Source organism: Gossypium hirsutum, chromosome A13, assembly GCF_007990345.1.
Source record: "Gossypium hirsutum isolate 1008001.06 chromosome A13, Gossypium_hirsutum_v2.1, whole genome shotgun sequence".
NCBI lineage: Eukaryota > Viridiplantae > Streptophyta > Magnoliopsida > Malvales > Malvaceae > Gossypium > Gossypium hirsutum.
The window spans coordinates 100,214,308-100,225,890 of NC_053436.1; the positions used below are offsets into that span (position 1 = coordinate 100,214,308).

Here is an 11,583-nt window from a genome sequence, read left to right on the forward strand (position 1 = left end):
TGAAAATTTTTGAGATGACAAATTTGAGCATGTTGCAATATTTGCTGGGACTTCAAGTTATGCAAGGTGACCACGGAATTTTGTATGCCAAAAGAAATATGTTGCAGATCTTTTAAAGAAGTTTGGCATGGTGGATTGTGAGGTGGCATCCACACCAACAAACATCAATGAAAAGTTGCAGCATGAAGATGGGACTGACAAAGTTAATTCAACAATGTTCAGAAGTTTAACTGGTGGTTTGAATTATCTTACACACACCAAGCCCAATATTGCTTTTTGTGTTTGTGTTGTGTCTAGATTATGCAAAGTCCTACAAGACAACACTTTGGAGCAGCAAAAAGAATCCTTCGTTATGTTGCAAGAATTGTGCATTTTGGTTTTTGGTACTGCAAGTATCAAATTTCAAATTAATTGGTTTCACTGACAGTGATTGGGCAGGTTGTTTAGATGATTGAAAAGCACTTTTGGTAATGTTTTTAGCTTCTGGAGCAAAAACATGGAGTTCAAAGAAGCAAGAAACAATAGCTTTATCATCATCTGAAACAGAATATACAGCAACAAAAGCGGCACAACAAGCTTTATGGCTGAGAAAACTTCTTAGTGATTTTAGTCTTGAGCAAAAAGAAGCAACTGAAATCTTTTGTGACAATCGATCCACAATTGCAATGACAAAGAATCCTGCTTTTCATGGAACAACTAAGCACATTAATGTGCATCATCATTTTATTCGGAAGCTTGTAGGTGATCAACAGATAGTGCTGAAATTTTGCAGCACAAATGAACATATGGCTGATGTATTTACAAAGCCTCTTACTCAGGCCAAGCGTCATTTTTTTCATATCACAGCTTGGAGTATGTGATTTTAAATCAAGGGGGAAGTGTTGGAAAAATAATGATTCAAAATGTTATTTACTGCTAATTAGTATATATTTTTATCTTTATCAGTTAGTGGGTATTAAGAAAATCTTATTCTGATTTGGTTATTTAGTTGTTAGTTTTATCTGGCACCAAATTTGATCATGGGTTAGTGTTCCTAATTTTTAGCTTTTTTTAGTTACCACTAGCATTATTTAAACCATGTACTCTATTTTTTTCATTGAGAAATAAATAGTAAATTTTCTATTCTGCCATTTACTCTTCCCTGAGCATTCTTTTTTGGTTGTTTTACTAACAATTTTCCGAATCTAGCTATTTAAAGCTTTTAACAACGATTGAGTGCAAATTACTGAATTAATACATCCAATATGGTCAAAAGTAGTATTTATTGCAGCAATCCACTTCTCCCTTTCTGCATTTGCAAGTGTTGCGCGGAAGCGTGTGAAAGAGTAAAATTATTGTACTGAAAAATCACACTAAGTTCAATTCCCAGGAAAGAGAGGTGGATCACGAGGATCGCTTACATACCAGATCTTTCCTAGCCAGAATATCCCTCTATCGTAATTTAATAGCACAATAAATCACTACAATGACACTTGCAAAATATGCAGAACAAAAATAAAGAACACTAGAATTTTAACGAGGTTCAGCAAATTTTGCCTACGTCCTCGGGCACTACCAAATATATTTCACTCCAAAAATACAAGTGAAAGTTTACAAATAGGGAGAGAGAACAATTGCCTTAAGTAGAGAATGGCAAGTGTGGGATGAAGAAAGTAAGAAATAGTTAGGCCTATTTATAGTTGAGGTTTAAGGATCAACTTGCAATGTCCCTATACAATTAGGGACCAAAATTGCAATTATCCCATGCCAACTAATCTTACTTTCTACTTTCGGTGCCAACTTTCTGCCACTATTCATCTTTGAAAAGTCAAAGATTGTAGGTATCCAATAGCAAGATCTACGAGCATGCGACTATTAACTTCTTCACTAAGGTTCCCTTCATGGGCTCTTCCTTCTGCTTTAGCCATAGCTCTCACTCTGATTGTTTCACATTCAATCTAGCTTTTTCCCTTTGTGTTTGTCGCCGCTGTGCTTGAATCTGTTCTTCTGTAGCTCGTCAAGCTTGCTCCCGTCTGATTGTTGATTCCTCTAGCAGTTTTACTAGCTCTTGATTCCTTGCTCATTGGTATTCATTTTCTGCCTACAATAGCATAAAACATTGATTTTATTTTCCATAAAATGTTAACACAGGATAACTATTTCGTGATTGCAAAAGGGTCAATAATACATGCCTGCATCCTCTTCCTTGCTAATTCATCCTCATAACGAGCCATCTGTGACTTTGTTTGGGCTTGATGCTGTGTTAGCTTCTTCTGTTCATCATATATTACCCTTTGTCTCTCCTGCCCAGCAATCAAGTAGGTGTTCAAGAATTAAGAAAATAACATCACCATAACAAACAGTTCCATATGCAGCATAACATTCAGAAGAAAGATTAGAAATAAATGGTAAAAGCACACAAAGTGTAGAACACTGTATTATGAACCTATTTAAATGGCCAAATCTCATACCCCCTAAATGCCATTAAGTATAATAAATACATTTCCATTTGTAAATAAATAAGGAAACAAGTTGCTTAAAATGATTTAAAAAGTATATGAACCAAAATTTGTTAAGGATATCTATGAAAAAAACTAAAGTAGAAAACCAAGTGTTAGCCTTATAATACTGACTCAATCACACAAAAAAGACTGCAATGTAATACCGAAAAGCTCCATGGTTGATGTCATGATTTTTTGAGAACTAATTTAGCATAGCACAATATAAATTTTTGAAATAGAGATATATCATATGCAATAACAGGATTGTGAAATAAGCTAGAAAGAAATTCCTGGTTGCAACTTACAACTTAAAATGGGATTCCCACGCTTAAAAGATTCGAGAAGAAACAATAAGACTAATAATGTCACTGTCCCCAACCTTATAAATACAATCGAGCAGATTGGCCTTGATGTTATTAAGGAACAATTTGCAATTTCGAACTTAATCTCTAAACCAACATCTACATTAATTAATTAACTGTCAAGGTACAAACATGAGGAGAGGATTCCAGAAGAGATCTTACAGTTTCAGCTTGGGCTTGCATTGCCTTAAACTCTGCAGCTCTTGCAGCCACCTCAGCCTGCCTTGTCTCTTCTTGCTTCTTCATAAGTTCAAAAGCCTGCAACAACAAGAAGCCATTAGCACCACAAAATGAATAACCAAACAGGAAATGTAAAACTCAACCCTCCTCTAAAACAAGCGAAAATAATATTTAAAAAAAGGCATTATGGTATGCAAATGTGAAGAAACCTTTTTAGCATTAGAGGAGCTGTTGATTTCCCCCAAGGCCTTGGCTCCTTTCTCCAAAGCCTGGGGATCAAAGCCAGCCAAAAATGTCCTGGGATTATGATTCCTAACCCTAACACCCCTAGAAGCCTCATTATCAGCCGTAGCTGCCGACGGCTGTGATTGCAATTGTCTAGGAGAAGATGTTATAGACAAGACCGAGACACTAATCAACTACTACAAATGTTTTTCATTTCTGTTATTTTTGTTAGTTTAAATGGCATGTAAAACGCTGCCTTTCTTTACTTGTTTTAATTGCAATTATACAGAGTCTTTTAGGGAGGAAGGGCTGAAACTTTAAAATGTTGCGTTGAGTGTTTTTAGCCCTTTATTAAGATGAGTCGTTTTGGAAACACCTGGAGGGTTGTTGCCAGGTTGTTTCTGAGACAATTACACGCACTAAAAACAGAAACAAACAGTGTAAAGGAGTTTATGAATTTATAATACAGTTTTTCTCTTATAATTTTTTCGCTTCTTTCTAACTTTTTCTTCCATTCTTCTTGTCTCTAATGGATTTTTCTTTCTTTGATTGTGACAAAGGTATTAGAGCTACTCGATTCTCATGGCCAACGAGGAAATCACCACCAGATTACAGAAGAAAATGAGCATGATACAACAAGATCTGTCCCAGCTGCACATGGAGATTAATTCCAAGATTGACTCATACCTTAAGGAGTTTCATGAGACTGTGAAAGGTGAGATTTGTACTGAACTTCATTCCCTTTTCGAGCAATATTTTGGGCCATATTCTTCTCCCACAACTACTGGAACACCTATGGACAATGGCAAGGGCATATTGGGCAGTTCCCCACCTGGGATTTCTACAAAAGAGCATATAGCTATTTCTCCCTTAGCAGATCTGTCGAATATAGGAACTCCAACTCGTATCAATCTTATGGACATGATTGGCAAGCCTTATAAACTGGAATGTCCTTGATTTGATGGAACAGATTTCAGAGGTTGGTGGGCAAAGCTGGACCAATTTTTTGAAGCTTAGGAAGTAAGTGAGCAAGCAAAAGTTAGAGTGGTTATGCTACATCTTGATGGTAAAGCACTGGATTGGCATCATTTCTTAGTCTATTCTAAGGACTGGACAATGCACCTACAACACTTGAGGGAAGTATTACAGCTATTGAGAAGCAACTAGTCATTTGCTAAAATGAGCAAATGTCAGTTTGGCACTAGTCAAGTGGAGTATCTAGGCCATGTCATTTCTGGTGGCACAGTGAGCATAGATTCCTCTAAGGTAAAAGGGGTTCTTAATTAGCCTCCACCACAATCCATCAAGGAATTGAGAGGCTTCTTAGGACTGTCAGGGTATTATAAAAGGTTTATCAAGGGTTATGGAGTTCTAGCCAAACCACATACCAATTTATTGAAGAAAAATGTTATATGGCAGTAGACTGAGGAGATGCAGAAGGCTTTTCAAGAGCTCAAAGAAGCCATTTGTCAAGCACCAGTGTTGAGTCTACCTGATTTTCAGAAACTTTCCTGTGTGGAGACTGATGCTAGTGCTATAGGAGTTGGGGCAATACTTCAGCAACAAGGGAAACCAGTAGCCTTCTTCAGCAAAGCTTTAGGCATCAACCATCAGGCTCTATCTATATATAACAAGAAATGCTCGCAACCCTTTCTAGCAGTTAAAAAATGGCATCCATATTTAGTAGGAAAACAATTTTTAATTAAAACAGACCACCAAACCTTGAAGTTTCTCTCAGAGGAGAAAGCAATCACCCCTTTTTAACAGAGGTGGGTTGCCAAAATGTTAGGGTATGATTACTCCATCATTTATCGAAGGGGGATTCAAAATATTGTTGTTGATGCTCTTTCAAGAAAACTGTGTTGTTGAGGTCCAATTATTTCAATGTACAGGCAGCAGTACTTTATCTTAGTCTGAGCTATGGGAACAAATCATACAAGCTGGTAAAAAAGATCCCATTTTGCAAAAAGCGTGTAAGGAGGTGCAATAACAACCTCATTCCCACCCTAAATACTCTTGGATGGTACAATTCTTCGAAGGAAAGGGAAAGTAATTGTAGGGAACCTGTTGGAATTAAGAAAGGCCATCTTCTAACTTTTTCATGGGGAAGCAATTGGCGGGCATTCTGGAATACATGCCACGAGGCAAAGAATAGTAGGTTTTCTCTACTGGAAAAGCTTTCAAAATGTGTCAAAACATGGGTGTGTGAATACTCTATTTGCCAAAAGTGCAAAAGTACAATGCTGCCTATCCTAACTTGTTAACACCATTACCTACTCCTGATCGAGCATGGGCTGCCATCAGCATGGACTTCATCGAGGGACTACCAGTGTCCAAGGGTAAAACAGCCATTATAGTGATTGTAGACAGGTTGACCAAATATGGCAACTTCATGGCTTTGGCACATCCATATACTGCTACCACAGGGGCTCAAGTTTATTTGGATCAGGTCTATAAACTACATGGAGCTCCTGAGTCGATTGTTTCAGATCGAGACTTCCTTGGTCATTTTTGGCAACAACTTTTCAAGCATTTCGGCACTAAACTCCACTTATCTACTGCATACCATCCACAAAAGATGGTCAAACAGAGATTTTGAACAAATATTTGGAAGGTTACCTCCGACGCACGACAAGAGAGAAACCCTCTGAATGGGCCATTTAGTTGTCATTAGCAGAATGTGGTACAACACCACATTTCATTCTGCAATCCAGACTACTGCATATGAAGCCTTATATGGCCAGGCACCTCTTATTCATTTGCCTTATTTGGTTGGATCCATTTTTGTTTTGAACCAGAAATTTTTTTTTTTAAATGTGGGTTTTGGGTTTAACTTCAAAACCCTTTTTATCACAATTTACTGGCTTGAACAGCAAGAAATTTCAAATAATATTCTCTAATCCTTTAAAAGAAAAAGAAAGAATTCACTGAGAAAATGAGAAGGCAAACAAAGACCAAAGGGCAGGGTTTTGGTAGGGTTTGTGCTCTAAGGAGTCGAAATTGGAATGGCATATTTTTTCGGCTGGTTTTATACTTTTCCTCCTTTTCATTGTACCAAATTTCGGTTGAACCGAGTATAGAACTCGGCCAAACTTTTGAGACCAAATATTGCAAGCGAAATATTAAACTAGTAAAAATATTATCTAAGGAATATTTGAAGGTTTATTTCATTTCTAAATGTGGAAAAAAATATAAAGTTGCACTATAATATTGTTTGAATCGAACTCGAATGGTCAATCAGATTGGTTAAATTGAAAATTAATTAGATATCAATCCAATAAAAATTTTGAATCAATTGACTCAGGACCAATATATACCGATTGAGCCGAATAAAAAATCAATTGAAGGAAACAATTTAACCATATTTTTAATTTAATTTTATCTTTCTAATTTTTAATCAAACTGATTGAACCAATCAAACCGATAACCTAACTAAACACGGTACGGTTTAATATCACAATTTTAAGAGTAACTGAATGATCTAACCGTTACTGTAAATTATAGTGATTGCATCTAAGCTTGTTGAAGCACAAAAATATATAATATTCTTTAATATAATGGAGACATTTTTATTTGATAATATATTTGACATGAAAATCAAATAATCTAAAATTTCCATTGAAAATTTAATCCAATGTCCATAATTTTGGAGTCATCACATCACCATCCCTGTTTTTGCATTCAAATATACATATCACAACTGTAATTTCAATCTCATGGCAAAAGAATTAATGTTAATTGAATGCAGCAGATATCAAGTCATGGATATGAGAGCCATCCCATCCATGTATACTCTCTACTCATCAAATATTCAAGTAAACAAATCCAGACATGAATTTACTTACACATAATTTGCAGGGACAACCAATCCAATCCAATCCAATCCTAGTATACCAAAGAAAAAGTCAACAATCTTCTCATGTGTTTTTACTTCCTAACTTCGAATAAATGGCTACAATGGCCCGGCATAGGCCTTCCGTCCTAATATTATGGAATCAGAATGTGATTAGATCATCTTTAGATGCTTGCTGCTTCTTTAAATCTTGCCCCCTTTCAGATGAACCCCCACCTTTCTTACCAAAAATCATTTCATCCAGATCATCCATCATGTCATCATTGCTTCCGCCATGTGTTCCATGTCGAGTACTTGTTTTCCTAATAAAGGCATCTTCGTTTGTATGACGGGGCGAATCACCAGGTTCAACAGCCACAGGAATCATTGCGGGTTCTGGCTCGTGACGAACTACTGATGGCTTCTTCAACTCTTCATACTTTGAGAGAGCTTTCTGGATCTCATCATTCACATTCAAAGCTTCAAAAAGCAGGGCCTCGTTATCTCCAGCAGTCTCAATGATTCTTAGAACAGTGGACTGGGACTGACAACATTGTTGGACAAGCGTGGTTGTCAGGTCATCCTGACATCAAACACACAAAAATTACTGGGACCTTAAAGAATGACATCATTATCATCTGAGTCTTAACTGGAATCGAACTACATGTATTGTGAAACTGTCATCTATATGTCACATTGTCAATGATCATCAAAATAAGCCCAACTTACCATCAACAGTCACCAAATAAACCAAGTAAATTTAAACCTAATCTGCTGAGTCATCTTATCACAAAGCATTAATTTTAATTTACCAGCTGCAGAGCAAGCAAAACAAGTCGAAGACATCCCCTTCAAACTTTAAAGTGAAAACTTGGTACTGTTGCACACGTCAGCATTCTCATCAGTATTAATTATTGAGGAGGAGATTTAACATGCATTAGCTACAAGCCTTCAAGTGCGACTGTCTGATACAGATCATAAACAGATAACTGAAAGATCTAAGAGATCTAAAAGGGAAGTAATTTCCTCCTTGAAAACAGGGAAAAAGGAAAAAATATTGACTGACAAATAAAATGAGCTTTTGCACAATAAAGGCTCACTGCACCGAACAGACTGAATATCATTAAACAAAGGAATGACTCATTACGCCAAAACTCAATTTTTAAGGCTTGTTACTTGGCAGCAGAGAACAAAGCATAATTTATTGGTACATGAAATTAGCAACTAAAAAGTATAATAAAGAAGACGATAATACCTCAAGAGCATCTTGTTGGGGTGATGAGGATAACACAGTTGAAAGAAGCTCAATGCAGTTTCTTGCCACATCAAATGCTTCCTTTGTTTGTTCAGCAGAAAAGCTTGGAACAGTAGTATCATGCTGAAGCTGCACATCACGCTGTAGCTGCTGTGCAAGACTGGCATCCACTTCTGCCGCTGAAACTGAACGAGCAGGGGTAAAAATAGGTGCCAAACTCTCATTATCACGACCAGGAAAGCGAATACCCCTTGATTTTAAACTCTACAGAGGAAAAAAAAAAGGATCATTGGAGAAAATCTTAAAATTCATCAATCGACAAGCCACAAGAAAAGGCTTATCTTTCACAGCTACATTGCACTGCATATTTTAGAGTGCATGCTAAATCCTAATGTAACACAAAGCACAAATTGCTCAAGAGACATTGATGCAGACAAATGTTACTAGCCAAGAATTTAATTGTTTGACAAAGCTTATTCAAGGATCATACGAATTGATCTCATATTTCAAGCAACTAAACAAAAAAAACAATTTTTTTTCCCCTTTTACGGGAAAAATTCCAATTCCATACGTTACTAGCAATGAATTTAATTGTTTGACAATGCTTATTCAAGGATCATATGAATTGATCTTATATTTCAAGCGACTAAACAAAATAAACAATAATATAGTTTTTCCTTTAACGGAAAAAACTCCAATTCCATGATTGAATGAAGTTTTGTAAGTTAATTCCTAAATTAACTACGATTCCAAGGCTGTAATAGCAATCAAAGGAATAGATTTGACATGACTTTCACTCAGATACACACCTCAGGAAACCTAGTGAACAAAATTATATGATCATATTTTCTCAACTCACTTCCACAGCTGCAAAGAACTAGATAAATAGTTTATGCTGTTACCTTGTAAGTTTCTTCAAAAACAGGTAAATAGCGGAGCTCACTGGTTGACTCCCCCCAAGCTTCAATAAGAATTAAAGCTTTATTCCGATTATTGACAACAGTTTGAGGATCATCAATTAACTTAACCATCTCACCAAGAACCCCTTCAGCTGCCACCTCCGAGAATGCCTTCTCACAATTCTTGACAAAAGTTTCAAGCAAGACCATGGATAAGTATTGAACCCGAGGGCTCTTCAACATTATCCTCCGCTTTATGCCACGGATCAATTCAACACTGTTCACTTTTTCATGATTGACCATGTCACAAATATCAAGATTCAAGGCCCAGTCAGGCTCGTCAAGGGCCTCAGATGTAGCATCCTCAAGAAGCTTATCAGTTGGGTTCGGGCCTTGGAAGAGTTCCTTCACCATAAAGCTCATTGAGCTCATGCCAGCGCTCATCTTTCTGCCCAACTCAGCTCCTTCAACCTTGATGCGTTCACCAAAGGCACTAACTTTATCCATCAATTCTTTTTCCATTTTCACCAAACCTTCAAAACACAAAAAATTTACATCTTGAATAAATGTCTGCAAAAGTTAATGCCTAAATGCAACCACCATAGATGCAGAATTTCCGCATAAGATTTCTTCCATGTAATCTTCCAAAAAAAAAAGGATTCCCAAATGCCTCAAAACGAAATATATGTTGCAAGATAATCAAACAGAGAAAAATATATGATTTGCCCCATCATCCTTAATTAGAAAACTAAATATCTGGCTTTTTGCTGCTTTCACTTTCTTCCCTAGGATTTATCCACAGAACTTCATGTAGATCTAATGAATGATCTGGACATTTTCTAATAGCATCAAAATTATTCAAAACCCTAGTACCCAAATCTTCAAAAAAAACCCACATTATAAAAAGATATATTGACTTCAAAACTTCAAAACATTGATCAACTAGCTGATTAAAGAAAACAAAAGAAAAAAATTACCTAATTTAAAACAAATAATTAAAGTAAAGATCATTTATTCTTCCATTATAGCAGCAGTTGAAATACAACTATAGATGCATAAGTGCCCAAAATCTAAACTTAGATAAGCTTAAGATGAAAATAACTTATAGAAAATTGTAACACAAAATTATTTTCTTAAACCAAAAAAAAACTGAAGTTCAGAATGGTAGCTGCAGGGTCAGCTAAACCTAGATCCTAAATACATCAATTTAAAAAATCAGAAAAAAATCATAAGAAAATTAAAATTCAAAAAAAAAGAAAGAAAATCCGTTTGCCCTTTGCTTACAGTTATTATAGAGGCGAAGTAGATGAGAGAGCAAAACCCAGAGAGATTTGATGAAATATAAAAGAGAAAGTTGAAAAAAAACAGAGAAGCAATTACTTTAACTTTGAAATTGAATTTGAGAAAAAAAAAAGGAAGGGAGAAGACGGCAAGCGTAAGGAATGAGTTTAAATTCCTTGGACTTTGGGAGTTTCAATTCTGTGCTATGCCTTGCCGTTGCCACTCTGGACCTCAGAAATATAATTAAAGAGCTTTTTTTTTTAACGAAAATTTAAAAACTTTATTTGACATTTAAAGTATATCAGTTTCTTTTTTCCTTTTTTTTTTTGGCATTTAAAGTGTAATTCCATCCGATTAAACCGGGGTTTTTACTAAAAAATATTTAAAAAAATTCAAAAATAATACACCAAAAAAAGTAATTATCAAAATAGTATAGTCAGGATGGTCATATCACTCTGACAGGCGGTACCACCCTAACATGACAGCCGAAACAGTAAAAAAAATTGAAAAAGAAAAAAAAACACTGAAAACAAAAATAAAAAATAAAAAAGGGGTCATGTTGGTGTCAGAGGCATCACCAGTTGTGTAGGTCCCACAGGCAGCACCTAAGCACTATAAAACTAAGCAGACCCAGCAACTCCAGGAGCAAGAATCAGCAGCAAGAAGAAGAAAATAAAGGGAAAGAAAGAAGAAGAGAAGGAAGAAAAAGAAGGAGAAGGAGAAAAGAAGGTATAATTTTTTTAATAATGAATTTTTATATTGTTAATGTGTTTTTGCTGTTATTATTATTGTTGATTTTTATTATTTTTTGTTGTTAGTTATTAATATTGTTAGTAAAAAATTATTGTTATTATTGTTATTATTATTGTTAGTAAAAAACCATAATTATTGTTAGTTATATTATTGTAAAAAAAATCTAAAAAAGCCTATTTATGTTATGTAAAGAATGTATTATTTTCTTATATGTGTTTTAGGTAGATTTTTTACCCATATTATTTAAAAATAAAATAAAATAGCGAAATAAGTTGTTTGAAAGATTAAGTACCATTTTGGCACTTTTGGCACTTAA

At 35.4% G+C, this 11,583-nt stretch overlaps 2 protein-coding genes across 3 annotated transcripts; both read right to left on the minus strand.

The window, feature by feature from the left end:
• Nucleotides 1-1,725: 1,725 nt before the first annotated feature.
• Nucleotides 1,726-6,296, minus strand: LOC121212512 (ATPase family AAA domain-containing protein 3A homolog). The gene is made up of 4 exons (XM_041085417.1): nucleotides 3,935-6,296; nucleotides 3,005-3,100; nucleotides 2,172-2,282; nucleotides 1,726-2,080 (listed from the first exon to the last, which is right to left on the minus strand). The coding sequence occupies exons 1-4, from the start codon at nucleotides 4,100-4,102 to the stop codon at nucleotides 2,060-2,062; spliced, it is 396 nt and encodes a 131-aa protein (XP_040941351.1). The 5' UTR covers nucleotides 4,103-6,296; the 3' UTR covers nucleotides 1,726-2,059.
• Nucleotides 6,297-6,999: 703 nt separating this feature from the next.
• On the minus strand, nucleotides 7,000-10,817 carry LOC107920152 (TOM1-like protein 1). Of its 2 annotated transcripts, none has more exons than XM_041085418.1 (4): nucleotides 10,614-10,817; nucleotides 9,237-9,766; nucleotides 8,335-8,598; nucleotides 7,000-7,662 (listed from the first exon to the last, which is right to left on the minus strand). In XM_041085418.1, the coding sequence occupies exons 2-4, from the start codon at nucleotides 9,753-9,755 to the stop codon at nucleotides 7,243-7,245; spliced, it is 1,203 nt and encodes a 400-aa protein (XP_040941352.1). In that variant the 5' UTR covers nucleotides 9,756-9,766; nucleotides 10,614-10,817; the 3' UTR covers nucleotides 7,000-7,242. The 2 variants fall into 2 exon arrangements, with proteins under 2 accessions (XP_040941352.1, XP_016705180.2); XM_016849691.2 differs by having other exon boundaries at nucleotides 10,518-10,769.
• Between the last annotated feature and the right edge of the window lie 766 nt (nucleotides 10,818-11,583).